General features: G+C 33.4%; 1 protein-coding gene across 2 annotated transcripts; it reads left to right on the top strand.

Moving 5' to 3' along the window:
• The first annotated feature begins 237 nt into the window (after positions 1-237).
• On the top strand, positions 238-21,971 carry LOC132116319 (formin-like protein 1). Of its 2 annotated transcripts, XM_059525111.1 has the most exons (27): positions 238-829; positions 6,969-7,052; positions 7,412-7,492; positions 7,624-7,697; positions 8,577-8,660; positions 9,180-9,302; positions 10,115-10,202; positions 10,299-10,375; positions 10,469-10,562; positions 11,882-11,956; positions 12,321-12,431; positions 12,928-13,077; positions 13,678-13,779; positions 13,856-14,090; positions 14,951-15,106; positions 15,270-15,394; positions 16,107-16,309; positions 16,387-16,621; positions 17,017-17,085; positions 17,169-17,249; positions 17,833-17,962; positions 18,661-18,824; positions 18,911-19,012; positions 19,786-19,893; positions 19,981-20,095; positions 21,096-21,223; positions 21,382-21,971. In XM_059525111.1, the coding sequence occupies exons 1-26, from the start codon at positions 683-685 to the stop codon at positions 21,188-21,190; spliced, it is 3,108 nt and encodes a 1,035-aa protein (XP_059381094.1). In that variant the 5' UTR covers positions 238-682; the 3' UTR covers positions 21,191-21,223; positions 21,382-21,971. The 2 variants fall into 2 exon arrangements, with proteins under 2 accessions (XP_059381094.1, XP_059381093.1); XM_059525110.1 differs by lacking the exon at positions 21,096-21,223 and having other exon boundaries at positions 240-829.
• The last annotated feature ends 319 nt before the right edge of the window (positions 21,972-22,290 follow it).

The following is a 22,290-nucleotide window of genomic DNA, read 5'->3' as shown; positions in this document are numbered from 1 at the left end:
AAAGTTACAACTACTTGCACAAGTCTGAGGTCATTCCGAGTGTGTGCACTGTAATGTGGTTGTCTTTAGCATCCTAGCAACAAACACCAACAAGCAACTCGAGACTCTGGTTGTAGATGGACATCTGAGTCAGTATCAGGTGTTCATTAGACACACACACACAGTTACAGATCCAGCACTAGGACCCAGAAGCTTCCCAGTCCCCACCTGCTCTCCCACATCACTCACTCACTCCTCTCCTCCCTACCTGAACTACTCACTCCAGGATGGAGCAGAGAGATGTCGCAGAGACCAGAAGACGACTAAGACACATCCGAACAGACAACAGCCGTGCCTACTGGTGTCATTTTTCTTTCTGTATGCACAGCTTGTAGGTTTTGCCTACAGCAAATGGACAACGCCATCAGAAGACTAGAAAGAACCTGAACAAGTCAGCAACTATGTGAAAACCTCAACCCTTTTATAGATTTAATAGAACTGATTTCTATAGTATTCAAGCTGGATTTTGTTTTAAATTGTGTTTCTGAAGTGTCCCACCATTGGACTTAAACTGCTACACCTGGACTAAACTAGACCTCATACACAAGTGTTTAGAATCAACCAGCAAGTGTAAAGTTGTAGTTGTATCTCACTGAGCAACATCTAGGTTATCTGGACTGTATATGTGACTCTGCATACAGCCATGGGGAACGCAGCTGGAAGTCTGGAGATGTCACCCGGACGGGACGTCAAACGGCCCCTCAGCACTTATGGGCAGAAACAGCCACCGGCCCCTAAACTGCCCCTACCACCTGAGGACGAGTTAGAGGAGAGGTTCAGCATGGTGTTGGTATGTACATGATAAAATATCCCTTAATGCATTAAACTACAATGGGATTCAGCTCTAATATGTATTTTACTTTAGAAGCGCTCTGCTGATTTGGCATGTAGAAAAAAGCATGTTCAAGTACAGTACTGTATGTGTGGTTGAAGCTGAGATGCTCCACTGCAGTAATTATAAATATGTTTGATATGCACCATGATATGCATCTCTTTGCATGCAAAAGCACGAGTCTGAATGACATAATACAGCTAGCTGTACCATGTGAGGTTGTAGACTGTGATGGAATGTGTACTGAAGTGATTGCATTCATATGTGTGTTTGTGAAATCTGTCAGATCTCCCGGAGTATGAGTGTTATGCATCAGCAAAGCTGTAATTGTGCAGCTGGGGGACTTTAATGCGTCATTAGGTGTTTTTCATGTGCTTTATCTACTTGTATCATCTGCATCTGATTTCTGATGAGTGCACAGTATGTGAGTGTGTGGCTGCTTAATACTTTACTAGTTTAAAGTAGTGTGGGTTAATCCAGTGATTACAGTTCTGATATTTATTCATCGTTACAACATTCTTAACTGGTATGACCTTCTTGCTTAATGCTTCTTATAAGAAATCTTGGTTGCACTTTATTTTACAGTACGTGTACTTATATGTACTTATAGTGTGCTTACAGTGTATTTAAGAAAGTTCTGGTAATACAAGGTAACTACATGGTGTAGGTTAAGGGGTAGGTTCAGGGTTAGTACCTAGTCATTACATAGTTATTGTAATTACTATATAAATGGTATGTACATGAGGAACAGGACTGTAAAATAAAGTGCTACCGAAATCTTTCACCCAAAGATGAAAATTTTGGGAAAATGTACTTACCCTCAGGCTATTCAAGATGTAGATGAGTTTGTTTCTTCATCAGAACAGATTTGCTCAGAACACTTGTTCACCAATGGATCCTCTGCAGTGAATGGGTGCCGTCAGAATGAGAGATTAAAAACATCATAATAATCCACAAGTAATCCACACCACTCCAGACCATCAATTAATGTCTTGTGAAGCGAAAACCAAATAAGGAGAGAATATGCTCAGCTCAAGCACCATTTACAAGAAAAAACAGCCCAAAAAAGATCTAGACAAATATATTGTTGGGTTTTTTTTATCGTAGAGGACAACAGGGGATGGAATTTTTCACTGGAGGAAGTGTTATTATGGACGCATATTTTAGCATAAAATAAACAAGTTTAAAAAGTTAAAAATATTAAAATGTTGTGTTTGTTTGTTACAAACATGCATGCAGCTTTCCACTCCACAATATGTTAACTGATAGACTGGAGTGGTGTGGATTATTCTAGTTTTTATCAGCTGTTTGGACTCTCGTTCTGACGGCACCCATTCACTGCAGAGGAACCATTGGTGAGCAAGTGATGCAAATCTGTTCAGATGAAGAAACCGACTCATCTTCCTCACTTGGATGGCCTTAGGGGTAAGTAAATTTATATCAAATTTTCATTTTCACCTTTAAAGTAGTTCCACACACAATATTCTAAATATACAATAGCTTTATGTGAGGAGCAGACAGAAATTTACTGAAACTTGCTTGTTTTACATTATTTACTGAAACTCTTGACATTTGTGTTCATTGTGGAATCACATATTAGCCATTAGCATCTTCATTTGTGTCCTACTGTATGGAAATTTTTTTAAAGGGTTTCAATAAACAAGTCGGTTAAAAGTATTATGATTATATAACTCCACACACCTTACCACAATAAATAATACATTATATCAGCACAAACATGATTCAGCCCTGTTGGCCTGCTGGCCGGTTATTTAAGGCCTGGAAAAACCTACTTATCAACTAGTTAATCTATTTCAAGAAAACTGTGAACCAGATTCACAGTAGTGTATTTTACATGCTGGTTTCCAGTCTAAAAAGACCAAATCCAACAGTCCACATTACACAAGTACCTGTATTTAAAATGATTATTTAGCCAATGTTTTACTCTTTATATAACTTAAGTCTGGTTCTAGTGCTTGTTGGTAAAGTCAGCTGTAATTTATATTCCATGTTAATTAATTTACTTTGCCAATATCCTTAATGCTGTTCCTAAATCAGATACGCACTCAACACTTTCCCATCATACAGCAGTGAAAGGCCATCTAAGTATTAAAGTCCACATGCAGGCTCTCCATCCAACTCAAACAGCTTCATTTTATCCTGTCGCCATCTACAATGCCTACGGAGAAAGAGAGAGTTTGCGAAATGCTGTTTGTATAATGGAAATAGAATGCAAATAATGCAAGCAGCACCAGCAGCATGTACGTGATAAAACGCACAATTAAAAGAGCAATCACTCAAAAACACACCTAGTCGGGTACAAAACCTAAATATTACATGGCAAAGCTTCAGTAAGCTTGTTTAGTAAAAGTTACAAGTATTCAATTAAAAACTAAACTGTTAAACAATTAACAAAATCTTGCTTAACACTCACAGTGGGCATACACACACACACACACACACAAATTTCTCTGAATTCTGAATTCTTTTCTTTATGATGCTGAATTATTGTGTTATAAAAGCAATAGTTTTGTCCTTGCCCATGCATGTTGTTAAAACATTAAAACATTCAAGCTGATGCTTTCTACATCGCCTTGCCAAGGGGAGGAGCGCAAAACATCTGCAAAAACGACAGGCCTGTAATTATACAAATAGCCCGTTCAGTTATTGATATTTTGAATGTAGCCACTTACCAAAAGGACAAACCATCCATCTTCAGCTGTACTCCCGCCTTCAGCTGATCTAGAAACACTCAGGACAAAAATCTATGAGATACAATGAATCAAAGTCAGCTCTAAATGTATTTCAATATAATTATTACTGCAGAAATTAGTCATAGAAACTGATGGCTGATGGTTGAAAACAACAACAGTATGAAAAAACATCAAGCTGAGCTCTTATGAGGTGTAAAGAAAAGAAATTATGCAATGTTTTTAATGTCTTTTTAATATCTACAAGTATCATCTGCATCTAATTTATGCTGAGCAGTTATTTTATAATCACTAAGATGCTGTTATAGTTTTTATTATTTAGAATGTTTAATTTTTATATTTTTGTTTTCATCAAAAGTTATATGTAATATACATTTTTCTTTGAATGAAAATGAAATTTTAGTTTCAGTTTTAGTTAATAACCCTTTTCTAAGTGTCTTAAAAATGTCATTTAAAATTTTTTATTAATTAATTAATTTTTAATTAATACAAAATAAATAAAAATAAATACATTACAAAATCCTTGAGGCGATTCTAAAAGTACCTGATTCGGCTTACAAATATAGAAAAAAGCTCATGCAAATATGATAAGCTGAAAACAGTATAATCTTCTAGTATAATTCTGCTGAAGGTAAAGTGGTATGACGGCTCTGAATAAACATGTGCATTACTCTCTGCACGTGTACTGCAGTATACAGTATGCTGCATTGCTGCATTGATCACTGACGCATAAATTATTGGTTTACATACTTGCACATTTTAAGTATTTTGAGGATTCAAAATAACATGTGATGAAGTTATGTTAGCTGACCTTGTACTAAAAAAAATGTTTAACTGTTTTCAGGGATAGAAAAAATAAAAAGGACATAGAAAGGGCAGATGATGTGTTCAGAAACGGGAGAAAAATAAAGCAATCAGTGATGGTTAAAGACTTGGAAGTGTTTTGTCCTTTGATTCTATTTTTCTCCAGTCTCCTTGTCCTTATTTCACAAGTAGAAAGGGTCAGCTATTATAAAAAGACAAAAGAAACTATGAGATCTGAATTAAAACATGCAAAGATAACACACGACAGATGCAACCTGACAATTATAAGCTTGACAATTATAATCAATGGAGTTGTCTGCACTGCATGTATTCCATAAAGGAAGACTGTTTGAGAGAGACTGTGTGTGTTTGCCCTAAAGCAATATTTCTGCAGATTGCTGTTTTTTCTTCCATTGACCTGTTTTGCAAATTAGGACAATGTGCCATGTTTATGTGCCATACTTAGTAATTTAATATGCACTAAAATGAAATGACAGCAATATCGATATAACTTTTACAAGTCACATACTTTACAGCTCCAAAGATTTTTAAAATCTTTTGTATTTTCTGCTAATCAAGGCTGCATTTATTTGATCAGAAATGCAGCAAAATAGTACAGTTGTGAAATAGTATTACTATTTAAAATAACAGTTTTCTATTTGAATATATTTTAAAATGTAATTTATTCTTGTGATGCAAAGCTGAATTTTCAGCAGCCATTACTCCAGTCTTCAGTGTCACATGATCCTTCAGAAAAACATGATTTCATGGGTCTGATGTATAGATATAGATATTTAGACTGTTAGGTGTATTTGCATCGGCTTTTTTAGTGTACAGTTCTTGAGTCTTTGGTCAGTCTGGGGTTCATAGGCGGGTCAAAGAAAGGCTGAATATTAGTATAGAGTTCTTTGAGATCTTTTGCAACGTTCCCAAAAACAACTGATAAGATTCCTGAGCTATCAGCTGAAAGATACAGCCAAGGAATCAGACACAAAACAAACACTGAGAATTCCCGTCATCTTTCACAGCAAAACATTCAGTTTCATTCTGTCAAAGGACCTCACCCGCTGTATGCAGAAAGTAAAACCACTTTTTAAGTAAAAAAAAAAAAAAACGTAAGGGAATAGCAACACCTGATCAAACCCTCCCAGGAACATTCTCCATGAAGAAAAATAATCACAGGGGTACGAAATTAATGATTTAATCAGTGGTGTTTGCTTAATGTTGCTCGTAGTCAAAGATTTGAACAAAACACTATTCCTTAGTATTAAACTATAAAAACGAAAATTACCCCATGATTTACTCACCCTCAAGCATCCTAGATGTACATGACTTTCTTCGTTCAGACGAATACAATCAAACTTATATATGAAAATATCCTGGCTCTTCCAATCTTTATAATTGCTGTGAATGAGGTTTGAGATTTTGAAGCCGCAAAAAGTGCATCCATCCATCATAAAAAATACTCCACATGGCTCCGAGGGGTTAATTCTGAAGCGAATCGACGCATTTGTGTAAGAAAAAAATCCTTATTTAAAACTGATTTACTAGTGAATTACTAGTAACCAGAATTACTAGTGACGGCCCGACTGTCGTACACACATTTACAAGAGATGTCGGATGTAGGAGTAGAGTAAGCTATAAATATATTTTGGAAATTGAAAACTTATTTCACCATTTTACTGTGTTTACTGTATTTTTGATCAAGTAAATGCAGCCTTAGCAAGCATAAGAGAATGGAATATGACCTTGATGATGATTTTCATAATGTTTTACACACAGCGTGAAAACTATGTGTTCGGTATCATCCGATGCTCAGATGAGTCACTGATGAGGTAATTCTGTAGGGCCATAACAGTTTGTGTGTGTGCAACACAGATGCAAACACTCATGCTGTTCATAAATAATGTAGGAGATTGTCATAGCAACAGGACATTCACACAGCACTATTCTGCCAGTTCAGAGAGGGCATTCTTAGAGTCATCATACCTCATTATACATGTGATCTGTCCGCTGCTCGTAAACCGGCTCACAAGACGCAGCCGCTTACTCATCAGGTCATTTGTGACCATCTAACAAGTGTAACGTGTGACTGGTGCCACAGTAACTCTGCATTAAAACATAGAAATAGTCTGGGAAATAGTTCATGTGGACTGTGCAAAACTTGCCACTGAGATGTTTGGGTGCTATGGTGTGTGTGTGTGTGTGTGTGTGTGTGTGTGTGTGTGTGAAAAGTTAATGCTTTTTTTCAGCATAGACACATTAAACTGATCTAAAGTGACAGCATATACATTGAAAATATTTATGTTTCAAATGTTCAAATGTTGTTCTTTTGAACTCTATAAAAGTTTCAGTTTTAACGAAAACATATTAAAGATTTTATTTTATATTAGATCAAATAAATCCAGCATTCTTAAAAAAAAACACTTATTCTATAAAAAATTCAACCATGATGGTTCCCAATAAAGTTCTTTGCTGAGCCCAAAAGTGCAGTAAAAACATTTTTAAGAGTTTGCCTCATTGCAAAAGAACTAACGACTTACAAAAAGGCTTATGATTTGTTTCTTGCTCTGTGATTGTAGAATTCCATGAATCTTCCACCTGACAAAGTGAAGCTGCTCTGTCAGTATGACAACGAGAAGAAATGGGAGTTAGTTTGTGACCAGGTGAGTTCAGGGCACAAATATAAAAACATTGACTTTTTACACATTTTCATTTACTTTTTCATTTACATTTATTTTCACACCTTTAAAGGGGACATACTGTATAATGAAAAACACAGTCGTACTTGCTCTTTAAAAAATAAATGAAATTATGTCACCACCATATAAATAAATAAATATTCAGTAAATGACTGGCAACCATAGCAAGTGTCATTTACACATCATAGTCTTAAAGGTACAGCGACATTAAATATCATGATGGTGGAAAATATTTATGAAAAAATTATTTATACTGCTTCTGATGCTAGAAATGTGACTAACTGTACATGTGGACTTAAGGAGAACCTTGTTTCTCTCATCAGGAACGGTTCCAGGTGAAGAATCCTCCGTCAGCATACATTCAGAAACTCAAGAGTGTATTAGAACAGGGAGGAGGCAGAAAGGTACAGATATATGTTTCAGCCTGTATATGTGTGTGTGTTTAAATCTGAGAGTGAGATACAGAGCCAGTTATTATTAAACTGAAATATGCAAATTATTTTAATTAATCAAATTATATGTGTGTGATCTGTAGTTTAAAAGGCGAGTCCAAGAATCCACACAAGTTCTGAGAGAGTTGGAGATCTCTCTGCGCACCAATCACATCGGGTAAGAGCCATCACATGCAATGTGTTACTGACAATGCATGTCACTTGCCTGATTACTGTACATAATAAATTAATAGACTTTTTAAAACTTCAAGTTTATCACGTTAAAGGGATAGTTCAGCCAACAATCACAATTTGCTGAAAATGTACTCACCCTCATGCCAGCCAAGATGTAGATTAGTTTGTTTCTTCATCAGATTTTGAGAAATGCAGCATTACGTCACTTGTTTACCAATCGATTCTCTGCATTGAATGGGTGCCGTCAGAATGAGAGACCAAACAGCTGATAAAGTTCCCCAAATAACCCACATGCCTTAACGTTTTTTTTTGTTTTGTTTTTTTAATTTAAACCACTGTTTCTGGCTAAAATACATCCATTTTTTCTGCCTGAAACAGCCTTGTCTGAATCAGAAGAGAAATATGCACAGATTACCAAATGCACAAAACTCACAGAGCATCATTTGAAAACAGTATAAAACAAATATGTTTGCAGATTTTAATGGGAAAGGATGGACATTTTACTGCAGTAAGCATTATCATGGATTATAGACTCTCACTCTGATGGCACCCATTCACGACAGAGAATCCATTGTTGAACAAGTGATGTAATTTTCATTTCCCCAACATTACATTCTCCAAATTTGTTCCCATGAAGAAACAAACTCATCTACATCTTGGAAGGCATGAGGCTGGGTGAGAAAATTTTCAGCTGATTTATTTTTATTTTTGGGTGAACTATTCCTTTAAATGCAGGTTTCTGAAATCTGGAAGTCTAGAAAATATCTGTGTCTACACTGGACTGTAATTACTTTGTCACTCATAATTTATCTCAGTTGTGCTCCTTTTGTTCTTCATTGTATTGTTCTCTCTGTGTGTTCAGGTGGGTTGAGGAGTTTCTAAATGAAGAAAACAAGGGTTTAGACGTGCTGGTGGACTACCTCTCTTTTGCTCAACGTGCAGTCACGTATGTACACACACACACACACACACACACACACACATTGTCCAAGACACAATAGTGGAACCTAAATTCTTAATGTGACAAGGCGTCTGGGAAGAGAAGATGTCCTGACCATCCAATGTCTGAAGCCAGGCCTCTGATGCCAGTAGCTAACACTGCTGTTATATTCATCAGCCTGAGCAACACACAACAAAGAAACACTTTACTGTGTTAAATTAATAGAATCTAATCACCAAGGCTGTATTTACTCGTTTTTCTTTTTAAATAGAGTATAAACAGTAATGTTGTGAAAACATCATTACAACTGAAAACCTGTAGTCTATTTTAATATATTTTAAAATGAAATTTATTCCTTTGATCAATGCTGAATTGTCAGCATCATTACATCAGTCTCCAGTGTCACATGATCCTTCAGAAATCATTCTAATAAGCTGATTAGCTGCTCCTTTCTCATTATGTCGAAAACAGTCGTGCTGTTGAATTATCATGGAATCATAGACAGACGTTTACTGTGTTTTACAGATATGACATGGACAGCTCTGATAATGGAAGCTTTGAAGAGAAATCTGTGGAAGATTTGACCACCAGTGCAACAAACTCCCCTACCCACAATTCCCCACGCTCAGGACGCCCCTTCACCACAAGGTCAGTTATGGAGTATAATCCACTCTGAAATGATGAATTACACATTTTGTTTCTTATATAAGCAATTTTTACATCTACAGTATATGTCATTTGTTGTGAACTTCTTTGGTCCGGAACCGAAAAAGAAAACATGTTACCATGTCAAATAATTGTATTATAACATAAGTTCTACATTACTATTCCCAGCATCACACACACTGACAATAAAATCTACAAAAAGAAACATACACAGACCCAATCACACAAACATGCACACGTGCGAAACACTGTCAATGTAATTTCAAATATGTTTGCAATGTATTTTGAGATCAAAACACGCGATCAAACACACACACACACACACACACCCATCCAATCACTTCTATCAGCATCAACTGCATTCCTGTGACACTGTTTGTTTGTGTGCGTCTGTCACATACAGTTCTTTTACTATTAACGATTTTGAGATTTCCGGATGTTACAAATTACACAATTATGTAGTTCTGCTTTTAATACTTTTTCCTATTTAAACCAAATCGTCTGTTTATTCATACAGAAATTACTGTATATGCAAACATAAATATCTTTATCACAATCAAAAAAAATTACATTATAAAGAAAAAATATGTTCAAATTAAAAATATTATATATTTTAATAAATAAAAATATTAAAAAGATGTTTAAATATTTAAAATATATATAATCCCAAATAACATAATATAATAACAAATAATTATATATATATATGTATATATATATATAAGAAAAAATATAATGCTTAAAAAAATCAATATTGAATACAAATATTTCTAAATATTGTTTCTTTTGCTCAGGAAAGCTCTGAGATTTTCGCGTCTGCTCAGTCAGAAGAACCACCTGCACCTCTGCATCATGTGCCTACGTGCCATCATGAACTACCAGGTACTTCTCATCTCTTGCTCCTCTAATCTAGTCTTGTCTCATCTCTTTCCTTGGCTAATGTGTGTGTGTGTGTGTGTGTGTGTGTGTGTGTGTTAGTTAGGGTTTAATCAGGTGATGGCTCATCCCAACTGTGTCAATGAAATCACATTGAGTCTCAACAACAAGAATGGCAGGTGAGAAAAGAGTGTGTGTGTGTGTGTGTGTTGAATGTTTTGTTTCTACAATATTGTACTTACTTACTTACTTAGGTGTGTGTTCATTTTTAGGACTAAAGCTCTGGTTCTGGAACTCCTTGCTGCTGTCTGTTTGGTTCGAGGAGGTCACGAAATGATTATTGCAGCCTTTAATAATTTCAAAGAGGTAAGAAAAGACTAGCCTTCTTTCTCTGTTTATCCATCTCAATCTTCTTATCATCATCTCTCCAACTTCAGTGTGTCTCCTTGGTCTTATTGTGTACAATTCAACTCTGTGGGGAGAAGAAAAAACCAACAAGGGATATATCTAAATAAAAAAATAAAAAAATAAAATACAATAGGTGAAAAAAAAGACAAATATTAAATATTTATTATAAAAATACTATAAATACAACCAAAATACCAAATCATAATATAATATGAAAAAGAAATAACATATTATATTAAATGTGTCATAAAAATAATACCAAAAATTTTGTTTAATAAAATTAGATGAAATATATCAAAATTATAGTAATAAAAAAAGTCTGTTTTAGTACAATAATAAAATAAAATATACCTAATCATATAATAATACATAACAATAATAATCAATAATACAAAATTTACGATACCAAATATGTATTATAAAAAGAATAAAAAATAAAAAAGTAATAAAATATAATCAGATATAATATACCATGACATAATATAATCAGAAATAATAAATTCATATTTTTTTTTATTCTTAAAAAAAAAAAAAAAAAAAACTTTATTAATTCATACATTTTTAAGTATGGCATCTAAATACTTTTTAGGACCATATATATGAGTAATAATATTGTAACATAATATGTGAAAAATATTTACATTTAATCAGAATATGTCTAATAGCCTAATTTGAAGGATATAAATCCTCACCCAAACTCTTTAGTTTTTCTCTCAGACGCTGAATGAACACAGACACTGTGTCTGATCTGCTGTTAAACTCCAGTAACCTGAAGCTCATTCTGTGATATCAGCCGTTACACGAGAGACACAGACATGACAGAACTAGATCATTCCCTTTATAAAGACACATGATCAGCTCGCAACCTCATGCATTCACACAGACCTCATTTTGAAGGTCTGTGCGCTTATTGTCACAAAGACATTTTGTGTGGGAGATGATTCAGATGCATATCAGTGAAAGCAGAAAGGACTACACAAACTAGAGCTAAAACCGAAACAAATATAGACCTTATCTGCTTAGGGATTTCCCATTGTTTCCATTGTTTCTGTGAATCCAAATACTTTCTATAAAAATATAACATGCCCTCTATAGCAAGAACTAATAATTAGATACAGATAATGGATGGAATATTAATCCAGTAATATATTTTCAGATGATAAATGATCATGTGACATCAAATATCACTGAAGGTCTCTTAGTAAAATGTTTTACTTTATGGTCAAGTACTGTACAGTAAACTCAAATACAGTAAATGTGTCTGTATGTTCATGCAGGTGTGTGGAGAGAAAAACAGATTTGAGAAACTCATGGAGTATTTCAGAAATGAGGACAACAACATAGATTTCATGGTGAGGACCTACTGTATAAAATGCTTCATATGTTTTCATTTTAAGATTCTTACACTGATTGTACAATATTTAGCTCAACAAAAAGGATGAAGGAGCATGACAGACATCTATATTTAAGGCCCTTCTGTACATTGACCTATATTTATCAGTCATTCTTGAGAACTTTTCCACTTTAGGACAAGCAGAAAGTATATATGTATTAATAATCATATGATTAAAATATGTATTTTAATAATTTTCTCACAAATTCACTATATTAACACCACATACGTTTCACATTCCAGGCATAGATTAAGGTCTCTCCTGTTGTTATTGACCTTTTAATGTAGGATCATGAGTGTGATTTTCCCCTTCTCACCTCTAGGTGGCTTGTATGCAGTTTATCAACATTGTAGTGCACTCAGAAGAGAACATGAACTTCCGAGTGTATTTACAGTATGAGTTTACACAACTGGGACTAGACAGCTATCTGGAGGTGAGCAACTACTGGTCAAGGTTTTGAGCTTTTTTTGTTTCTTTTTTTTTTTGAATGAATGAAAGACATTCATACTTTTATTCAGCAAGGATTCATTAAATTGATCAAAAGTGACAGTAAAGACATTTATAATGTTACAAAAGATTTTTATTTCAAACAAATGCTGTTCGTTTGAATGGTGTACTCATCAGAGTGTCCTAAAAAATGTATCATGGTTACCAAAAAAAAATAGCTGCAGTAATTAGCAGGAATGTTTCTTGAAGAAAGCAAATCAGCATATTAGAATGATTTCTGAAGGATCATGTGATACTGAAGACTGGAGGAATGATGCTGGAAATACAGCTTTCCATCACAGGAATAAATTACATTTGGCAGTATATTCACATAGAGAACAGTTTATTAAAATTTTAAGAATGTTTCACAATCTTATCGTTTTTACTGTGTGAATTGTTTTGTGTGTGTGTGTGTGTGTGTGTGTGTGTGTGTCTCTGTGTAGAAGTTAACCATCACTGAGAGCGAGAGGCTGCAGGTGCAGATTCAAGCGTATCTGGATAATGTGTTTGATGTAGGAGCGATGCTAGAGGACGCCGAGGCCAAAAACACAATAATGGAACATCTAGAGGAGCTACAAGAACAAAACACACAGGTACACACACAACATTATTGCAATCTATACTGATAGAAATCTGTCCTAATATAGTTCTGATATAAATGTTTTCAAGTGCATATATATATCTGCTGTTTGACTACAACAACAACAAAATGCATTATATATAATAATAAAATAATAATGCACTGAATGGAATAAATGCATTTTTATTTTCAATTATTTTGTTATTTATTCAATTCTATCTATCTATCTATCTATCTATCTATCTATCTATCTATCTATCTATCTATCTATCTATCTATCTATCTATCTACCTACCTACCTACCTACCTACCTACCTACCTACCTACCTACCTACCTACCTATCTATCTATCTATCTATCTATCTATCTATCTATCTATCTATCTATCTATCTATCTATCTATCTATCTATCTATCTATCTATCTATCTACCTACCTACCTACCTACCTACCTACCTATCTATCTATCTATCTATCTATCTATCTATCTATCTATCTATCCTGTTCAGCACTTTGGTTTAATTCTATTTTGGTTTAATGCAACATAATGCACATCATATTTATTATACACACTAAATCATATTAAGGCACTGAGTGTATGTTATGTAAATCAGTTAAACATTAGACTGCAGCAGTGTGAGAGTGAGGCTGTGGAGAAGACGTCTGAACTGGAGAAACAGCTCAGACAGAGTAGGAAAGAGGTGGAGCTTCTGAAGGTAACACACTTTGCTAAAACACACACTTACTTTTACTCCTGTTTCCAGGCTGTGAAGCTTTCATGTGTGTTTCCAGGACAGTGTGAAGGAGACACAGGCTCAGCTCTCTCAGCTGCAGCAGAAGGAGAAAGAGAGAGAGATATACAGTGAGAAGGAGCAGGAGCGAGAGAGAGAGAGACAGCGCTCTGCTAAAGCTTTGACCGAGCTGGAGAAGATGGCCCAGGTTCTGCTGGACCGAGGTCTGATCCGCATGGACAGATCCCAATCCGGCTCTCTGGAATTACACATTATGCCAGCCGCTAACATAACAGGTGAAGATCCAGAAATACATCTAACCAGTGTTACAATTACATCATCACTTTCTATATAGTTTCTATTTAATCCTAATGATACTTTTTTATTTATAAAGATGTTCTAAACTTTTGTATTATGAAAATTGTTTAATCTTTCCAAACAGGGGTATTATCGTTAACTGAAACTAAAACAATACAATAAAACAAATATAAATTATAATAAATAAATAATAATAAATCTGTTGCAATAGAAACATTGAAACAATTTTTTATGTAAAAAATTTACAAATTTTATTTCAGCTTTAACATTTCTCATTTTCATTTAGTTTAACTTGATGTACTAAAATAAGTGAAACTAAATCTGAAATAAAAAATTACCATAAAGAATAAAAAAAACACAACAAAAAAACTTTTTTTTACTAAAAATATATTTAAACTAATATTAAAATGAAAACAGAAAATGTGAAAATCAAAACTGATTCAAAATATTAACAAAAACTATAATAGTAGTTATACTAAAATACACTTAGACAAAGGTTAACCTAATTAATGAATATAATATAATATAATATAATATAATATAATATAATATAATATAATATAATATAATATAATATAATATAATATAATATAATATAATATAATATAATATAATATAATATAATATAATATAATATAATATAATATAATATAATATGGACCATGAAGCAAAACAAGTGAACAACCACTTCTTTGTACAATTTTTTTGATTATTATAAAATCGTATTTTTTTTTACTTTTAGCAATGTTATATAAGCTCATATGAATATTTTATTTCCATGAATACTATCTTTCTGCTAACTAAAAAATAAATAATTATCTTCTCTATAAACTCCAAGATAATAGTACCACAGAAATAAAGGCCTCGCCTGTGATGCAGTCTCCGCCCCCTCCTCCTGCCCCCGCCCCTCCACCACCACCTCCTCCTCCGCCCCCTATGAGTGTAGCCCCGCCCCCTTCACCTGTGCCTGGAAGGACAGGAGCTGTAAAGACAGGTGAGTGAAATGATGACAGTCCTGTACTGTACAACAAAACTATAAGATGTTGGAATGATTTTGAATGAAAAGTGAAGCTGTGCACATTGCACTGAAAGATTTGCTTGCGTTTCTTCCCTCTTTGTGTGTGTGTGTGTGTGTGTGTGTGTGTGTGTGTAAAAAGGTGTAAAAGGTAAGAAGCCAATCAAGACCAAGTATCGCATGCCATTGCTTAATTGGCAGGCTCTAATGGAGGAACAGGTGGCCGGCACCGTCTTCACAGAGCTGGATGATGAAAGTGTGCTTGGGGTCAGTTCTGTGGGTTTTAACTCGACTGATTGAAATGTATGAAATAGAGGCACCTGAAGAGTATTACCCATTATAAACCTTTGCTGCTTTGTGCTTTTTTCTACTTGAAATATATTGTTTAATTATTTATAAAATATTTTTATAATATATAAAATGTTGAAAAATTTATAAAATTTTTGGTTTTTATATTTATACATTTTATTTTTATTTAAATGCATTAAACAGGGCCACCTAAAAATAGAGTTGCTAGAAACATTAGCTGCTTTTTTCTTTAATTATATTTTTTGAATTGTTTATAAAATATATATATTTATATAGAAAATATTCTATATATATTATATATATATTATTATTATTATTATTATTATTATTAAAAAAATCCTAAATGTTTTAGGGCAAGTCTTTCCTTCTTTGTTTGTGTGATTCTAACCTGGCTTATATGAATGTATTAATTTTGTTATTTTTGCCTTTTTGTTCCTAAAAAAATATAATTTTAAATAATTTATAAAATATTAATATATACAATATAAAAAAAAATACAAAATTCTTGTTTCAAACATTTATGCATGCTATTTTAATGTAAAAAAAAACCATGCTAAATGTTTTAGGAATAGTCTTAAGTGGTTAGAATTAGCTTAACATTCATCATCAGAGTTTATTTGAGAAACTAAAGCTGATGTCAGTCGCCTGTCTGTCTTTGCTCTGTCTGAAGGAGCTGAATATGGACGTCTTTGAGGAGTTGTTTAAAACTAAAGCTCAGTCTACACCTGTGGATGTTGGCACTCTAAAGGTGAAAGTGGCTCATAAAGCATCCAGTAAAATCACACTGCTGGAGCCCAACAGGGCCAAAAACCTCGCTATCACGCTGCGGAAAGTAGGCATGAGCACTGCGCAGATCTGCACTGCGATCCAAACGTGTGTACAAAAGACACAATTTTGATACAAGCAAAAGTTGCATGTTTCAAACTAATCCCAAAACTCTCTGTGTGCAGGTATAATCTTGATTTGCTAAACTCTGACTTTCTGGAGCTGCTGGAGCGTTTCATCCCGTCGGATTATGAGCTGAGGTTGATTGAGAAATACGAGCGTGAAGGGCGCCCCCTGCTGGAGCTGTCGGAGGAGGACCGGTTCATGGTGGCCTTCAGCAAAATCCCGCGTCTGGCACAGAGAATCAGCACTCTGACCTTCATGGGCAACTTCAGCGAGAGCATCCTGCTAATAAAGCCTGTCAGTGAATCCATCAGCAAATACACGTCAGTCCTATTACTTATGAATGGGAGAAACTGCAAAGCACAGCATGGCAGAATAGTCCCGCCTTCTGATTTAAACAGCCAATCGCTGATTGGTAAAGTCAATGCGTCACCGCAGCTGCTGTTTGAAGCGCGGTCTAGCCTGCAAAAAAAAAAAAAAAAAAAAACTGCATTTTTAATGCTATTTTAAGCGGTTATTTTCAGATTTTGTTGCTGATTTGAAATGTATAATATAATTGTGAGATTTCAGGATTCCCCCATTCAGATAGGACTTGATGAACAGACTTTCCTTAAAAGGCACTGTTATATAAGGAGGATGCATTCTTGAATTTAACTTAAAACTTAAAAAAAAATCCTGGTCTTATTTTACAGCAATTAAATGCCATCATTTCTGCATCTATGTCAATCAAATGCTCCAGCAAACTCAAGAAGATTCTAGAGGTAAAGAGAATCAATTTTCTTCTGGAAAAAATAATTTCTGCAGTGAAAGCTAATCTTTTTTCTTTTTTGTAAAAAATGTCTAGATCATTCTTGCATTTGGGAATTACATGAACAGTGGGAAGAGAGGATCAGCATATGGATTTCGACTCCAAAGTCTGGACCTGGTGAGACAAAACCTCTTTACAAAAATGAGATTTTGTCATATAAAGCAGATTTACAGTTTTAGTTGATCAGTGTCACTTCCAATATCTATCTTTCACATTGTGTTTATACATTGAAAAAAAGGACTTGCTATGAAACAGTTTACACTCAGAAAACCCTGGTAAATTTTGAAGTAAAAAAAAAAAAAGAAAAAAAGGCTGAGATAGTATTTTCTTGTAACAAAAAATAGTCCAATAATCTTTATTTACAAATTAGACATGTTCTTATTTTCTTAGTGTAATTTTATCTAATTTTGTGTCATAAATATACTGTGTGTGTGTGTGTGTGTGTGTGTATATATATATATATATATATATATATATAAAAAATATATATATATCTTTTTTTTTGTAATGTATGTTATGTAAGTTTAGTTAATTAAACTAAAAATCATATTTGACTTACATATGCAATACACATATAAATTTAAATCTATGCATTTGGTAGAAACTTTTATCCAAACTGACTTACATTGCATTAAATCTGATAAGTTCATGATAAATTATTTGTCAATTTATCGCGCATCTCTCTCATTTATGGTCTCAGCTTCTAGACATGAAATCCACAGATCGAAAACTGACACTCCTGCATTTCATCGTCAGCATCATACAAGATAAATATCCTCAGCTGCACAACTTTCACACTGAACTACACTGTCTGGATAAAGCTGCACTGGGTGAGCGTTGCACATGAACACATTCACATCAGCTCACCACTACAACTCTAAGTGTGTATTATTTTTTAATTATTTCAAAAAATCTAATTTTATAATCTAAATTATTTTTTAAAATGTAATATATTTCACTTTATTATATGTATAACTTTTATTTTAATTAAAATAAAATAAAATAAATAATAATACAAATAAATTAATTAATTAATTAATAAAATAAAATAAAGTTTTCTTGCCGGGCTCATAGAAATGCATGAAACAGGCTCTCCTGAAAATAGAGTTGCTAAAACATTTTTTTTCTTCTTGTTTTTATTATTATTTAATATTTTAATTATTTATAAAACATTTAAGATAAATATTTTAATAATATAAATGTATAAACTATTATATTTTTACAAGTTTTATTAAATGAAAATGTAGTCCTCAAATGTGTTTTTAACCACTTCTTGAGAATGCTGAGGGGAATTTAGATGCAAAATTTGCATGTCTACAATGTCAAACTTTTACATAGATCACACTTTTTTTTTTTTGTCTTACTATGATAAAGTACAATGAAATAATATAAAAGAATATTTGCATTGATTAAAAACTGAACAAAGGCAATCAAAACAATCAAAGCCAAAACTCCGGGCTGGTCACCTAAAGGTTGTAAGTCTGCTGAAAGCATCTGCTAAATACTCTGACCTGCATGTTTCTCTCAGTCTCTCAGGACAGCATCCTTGCAGATGTTCGATCTCTGGAGAAGGGAATGGAGGTGGTTCGAAGGGAATATCTCCAGCAGAAAGAGAGCGCTGTCCTCACAAACTTCATGTCCAATAATGGCAGTCTGCTGGACTCTGTGGTCAAAGACAGCAAAACTGCAGAGGTGGAGATGAATTCAGTTCTGTGTGAAATCTTTTCTGAACTACAGTGAATGATAGCTTCATGACTCACGTCTGTGTGTCTCTACAGGAGGTCTTTCACTCAGTGGTGGAGTATTTCGGAGAGGATCCCAAATCCACGCCTCCTTCTGTGTTCTTCCCTGTTTTTGCCAGATTTATTAAAGCATATAAGGTAATCAAAAAATTATTACCTAGTGCTCATGTCACATCAGCATATTTCATACTGGTAATGAGAGATTAAAATCACAAAGACATGCAGAATTTTTTTTCTTTTTTTGAACCAAGTTTCACTCGGTGTTTCACAAATAATTACGAAGAAATGGCAAGTAGCACACAATTTTATGTAGCAATGGTATTATAAAATGTATGCCATAATTTTCTTCTATCTAGAATCTAGAATCTATCTATCTATCTATCTATCTATCTATCTATCTATCTATCTATCTATCTATCTATCTATCTATCTATCTATCTATCTGAAAACAAATGATAAAATATTTAAATACTGTTACTACTATTAATAATAATGACTAAATAAAAAGTACATAAGAACAAGAATACATACGATAATTACAAAAAATTCAAAATAAAATCTAAATATTAAATGAAAAACTAAAATGAGATAATTCCAAATGCTGCTGCTTTTTGGTAACTAACTGAACTAAATAACCTTTAAAAAGACTACAAGTACAGTACAATAAACATACATTTATTTATTTTTATAAACAAATCATAAATTCCAAATAAATTATAAAAAAGAAGAAGAAAAATGACAAAAACGGATAAAGACAACATCAAAATTGCATACTATTTCTAACACCAGTCCTTTTCTCCCGATCTAGTGTATAGACAGTATGTGACTTGGCATGCTGCTTTGCACAAATATTGTTTTCCAGTTGTTCCTCCTGCGTGTTGATTGATGGATGAGTCTCTCTTTCTCTGTAGCTGGCCGAACAGGAGAACAAACAGCGCAAGAAGAAAATCTCTGAGACTGATTTGGGCACAGATTTACACATCCCTGACTCTCCTGTGAACACTGCTGTGTCTAACAGGGTAATGTGCGACAGACAGACACAGAAGCACCGGAGAACAGGAAGTGAAGCATCAAGGTCTCACAGGTTTGTTGATTGATGTGTTCAGATGCCGGCGATGCCAGGCTTCCCTCAGGTGGATCTGATCGCAGAGCTGAAGCGCAGGCAGATGACGCCGCTCGTGAGAGAGGGCAAAGACGGAGCCATCGAGGACATCATCACAGGTCAGGCTGAGCTCGACTTACAGCACAGAAAACCAGTGCCCTAACTTTCAATGTGATTCTACCATTGTTAGGGGTTGTATAATAAGTGGTGCAAATTAAACCCAGTGCATACCTCTATGCCAAAAATTCAGGGAAAAACTAAAATTAAATATAATATAATATAAATCAGTTAAATTACATAAATTAAAATAATTGCAACTGACTGAATTTGACATTCTGCTTTCTAAAGAATTATTTTATTCTACTGACAGCCATAGTTTTATATAACGGTGAGTAGAAAGAGATGCGGTCAGCTTAAAAGAAAAGAAAATGTAGATAATATTTTATACACATTTATAATATTGACAATATTTATAATGTCTGTTTATATATAAATATATTGAAAAATACTAGCATAAAAGACCCACTTGTACAATACAAACAAATAATAAAAATGTAAATATAATATTTATAAACTATAAATATGTTGAAATATATTTATATTATATACATTTCTATTAAATGTATTTATATTATACTTTAATCTAAAAGTAATATAGTATTTATAATAAATATATCGAAATGTATTTATTTTTAATATGTTTGTATAAAGGCCAGTTTATATTATAAATGTTTTATTTATATTTTTAAAACATTATAAATATAGTATTCCTTAACTATAAATATAAAAATATACTGTCTTTTTTATTTTGCATAGACCCATTTATAGCTTCTGTGAAAATATCAGAAATATTTCTAAAAAAATATTAGAGATGTAAAAATATAATATTCATATACTACATTGAAATTTGTTTATACTACATTAGTATAACTGTACATTGATATAGAATTCAACTCCTAGTGTTCATCGTTCCTCCTAATGCTTCTTGGGATTCTTGGCCTATTCTAATTCTTTCTCCAATCATTTTGTGTGTTATTTGATTCACTCTGATGTTCTAGATTATGTTTTAGTCTGTCTGTCCTCTTTCCTGTGACGTTTCTCTCTCTGTCTGGTCCTCAGCTCTGCAGGCGGTGCCGTTTACGGCTCGTTCTGGGAAGCGCTCGTCTCGTCTGCTCTGTGATTCGGGTTTCTGCGATGGGACTTCTGCTTTATAACTGTCTCTCATTTCCTCTCTTCTGTCTCTGAAGGTATCGCTCTTCTGTAACACTCAGCTTCCTGCAAGCGTCTCCCTCAGTTCCTCCGTGTAGATCTCTGATGTTTCCCTTTCTTTCAAGTTTTTGAAAAGCTCAAAAATCTTCACATATCTTCATCGGGGGTTTCTGACTGTGTGTGTGTGTGTGTGTAGATTTAAGGAACCATCCGTACATCAGAGCAGACGGAGGAAGACGAAGCGTCAAATGGAAACCAGCTCAGCAGCTTCCCGTGTCGTCCGACATCTCTCTGTGAAACACACACAGCTCAAAGTATCCTGTGATGAACACACATTACACATGAAGCCAAATACTGTTTACAAGAAATATTTAAACAGCGACATTAAGCTATTTGTATTTAAATTATAAAAGCCCTACTATTTATGTACAATTTATCTAACAACTTTATAGTCAATCTCAAGAAACCTTTCAAGAATGTGTGCTTGTATATTTCATATCTCACCCCAAAATGTATGAAATGTGAAGAATTTGAACAAGCGTGTATATTTAATACTCTGCATCAAAATTAAAGAGAAAAAAATGAAATTAAAAAGTTCATATTTCATATTTCAGCCCAAAATTTAAAAAGAAATTTGAAAAATGTGAATGTGCTTGCATATTTCATACTTTGCACCAAAATTAAAAGGAAAAAAAGAAATTTGAAAAATGTAAACATGCATATTTCGCCCCAAAATGTAAAAAAAAAGAATCTGAACATTCTTTAATATTTCATATTTTGCTCCAAAATTAATGAGAAAAAAAAAGAAATTTGAAAAATCTTAATATATGCTTGTATATTTCATATTTTAGTCCAAAATTAAAAAAAAAAAAAAGAAAGAAAGATATTTGAAGAATTTGAACATGGTTGTATATTTCATATTTCACCTCAAAATTTAAAAAAGAATTTTGAAGAATTTGAATGTGCTTAAATTTAAAAATTAAAAAAATAAAAACTGTGAACATTCAAATTTTATATTTTTCCCCAAAAAATATTTTAATGTTCTTTTATATTTCATATTTTAATTTTTTTTTTAATTTTAAGAATTTAAATGAAAAATTAGCAG

Source organism: Carassius carassius, chromosome 35 (genome assembly GCF_963082965.1).
Source record: "Carassius carassius chromosome 35, fCarCar2.1, whole genome shotgun sequence".
NCBI classification, from domain to species: Eukaryota; Metazoa; Chordata; class Actinopteri; order Cypriniformes; family Cyprinidae; genus Carassius; species Carassius carassius.
Note: the sequence above shows the minus strand (reverse complement) of the source record. Positions and strands in the feature narration are given on the sequence as shown.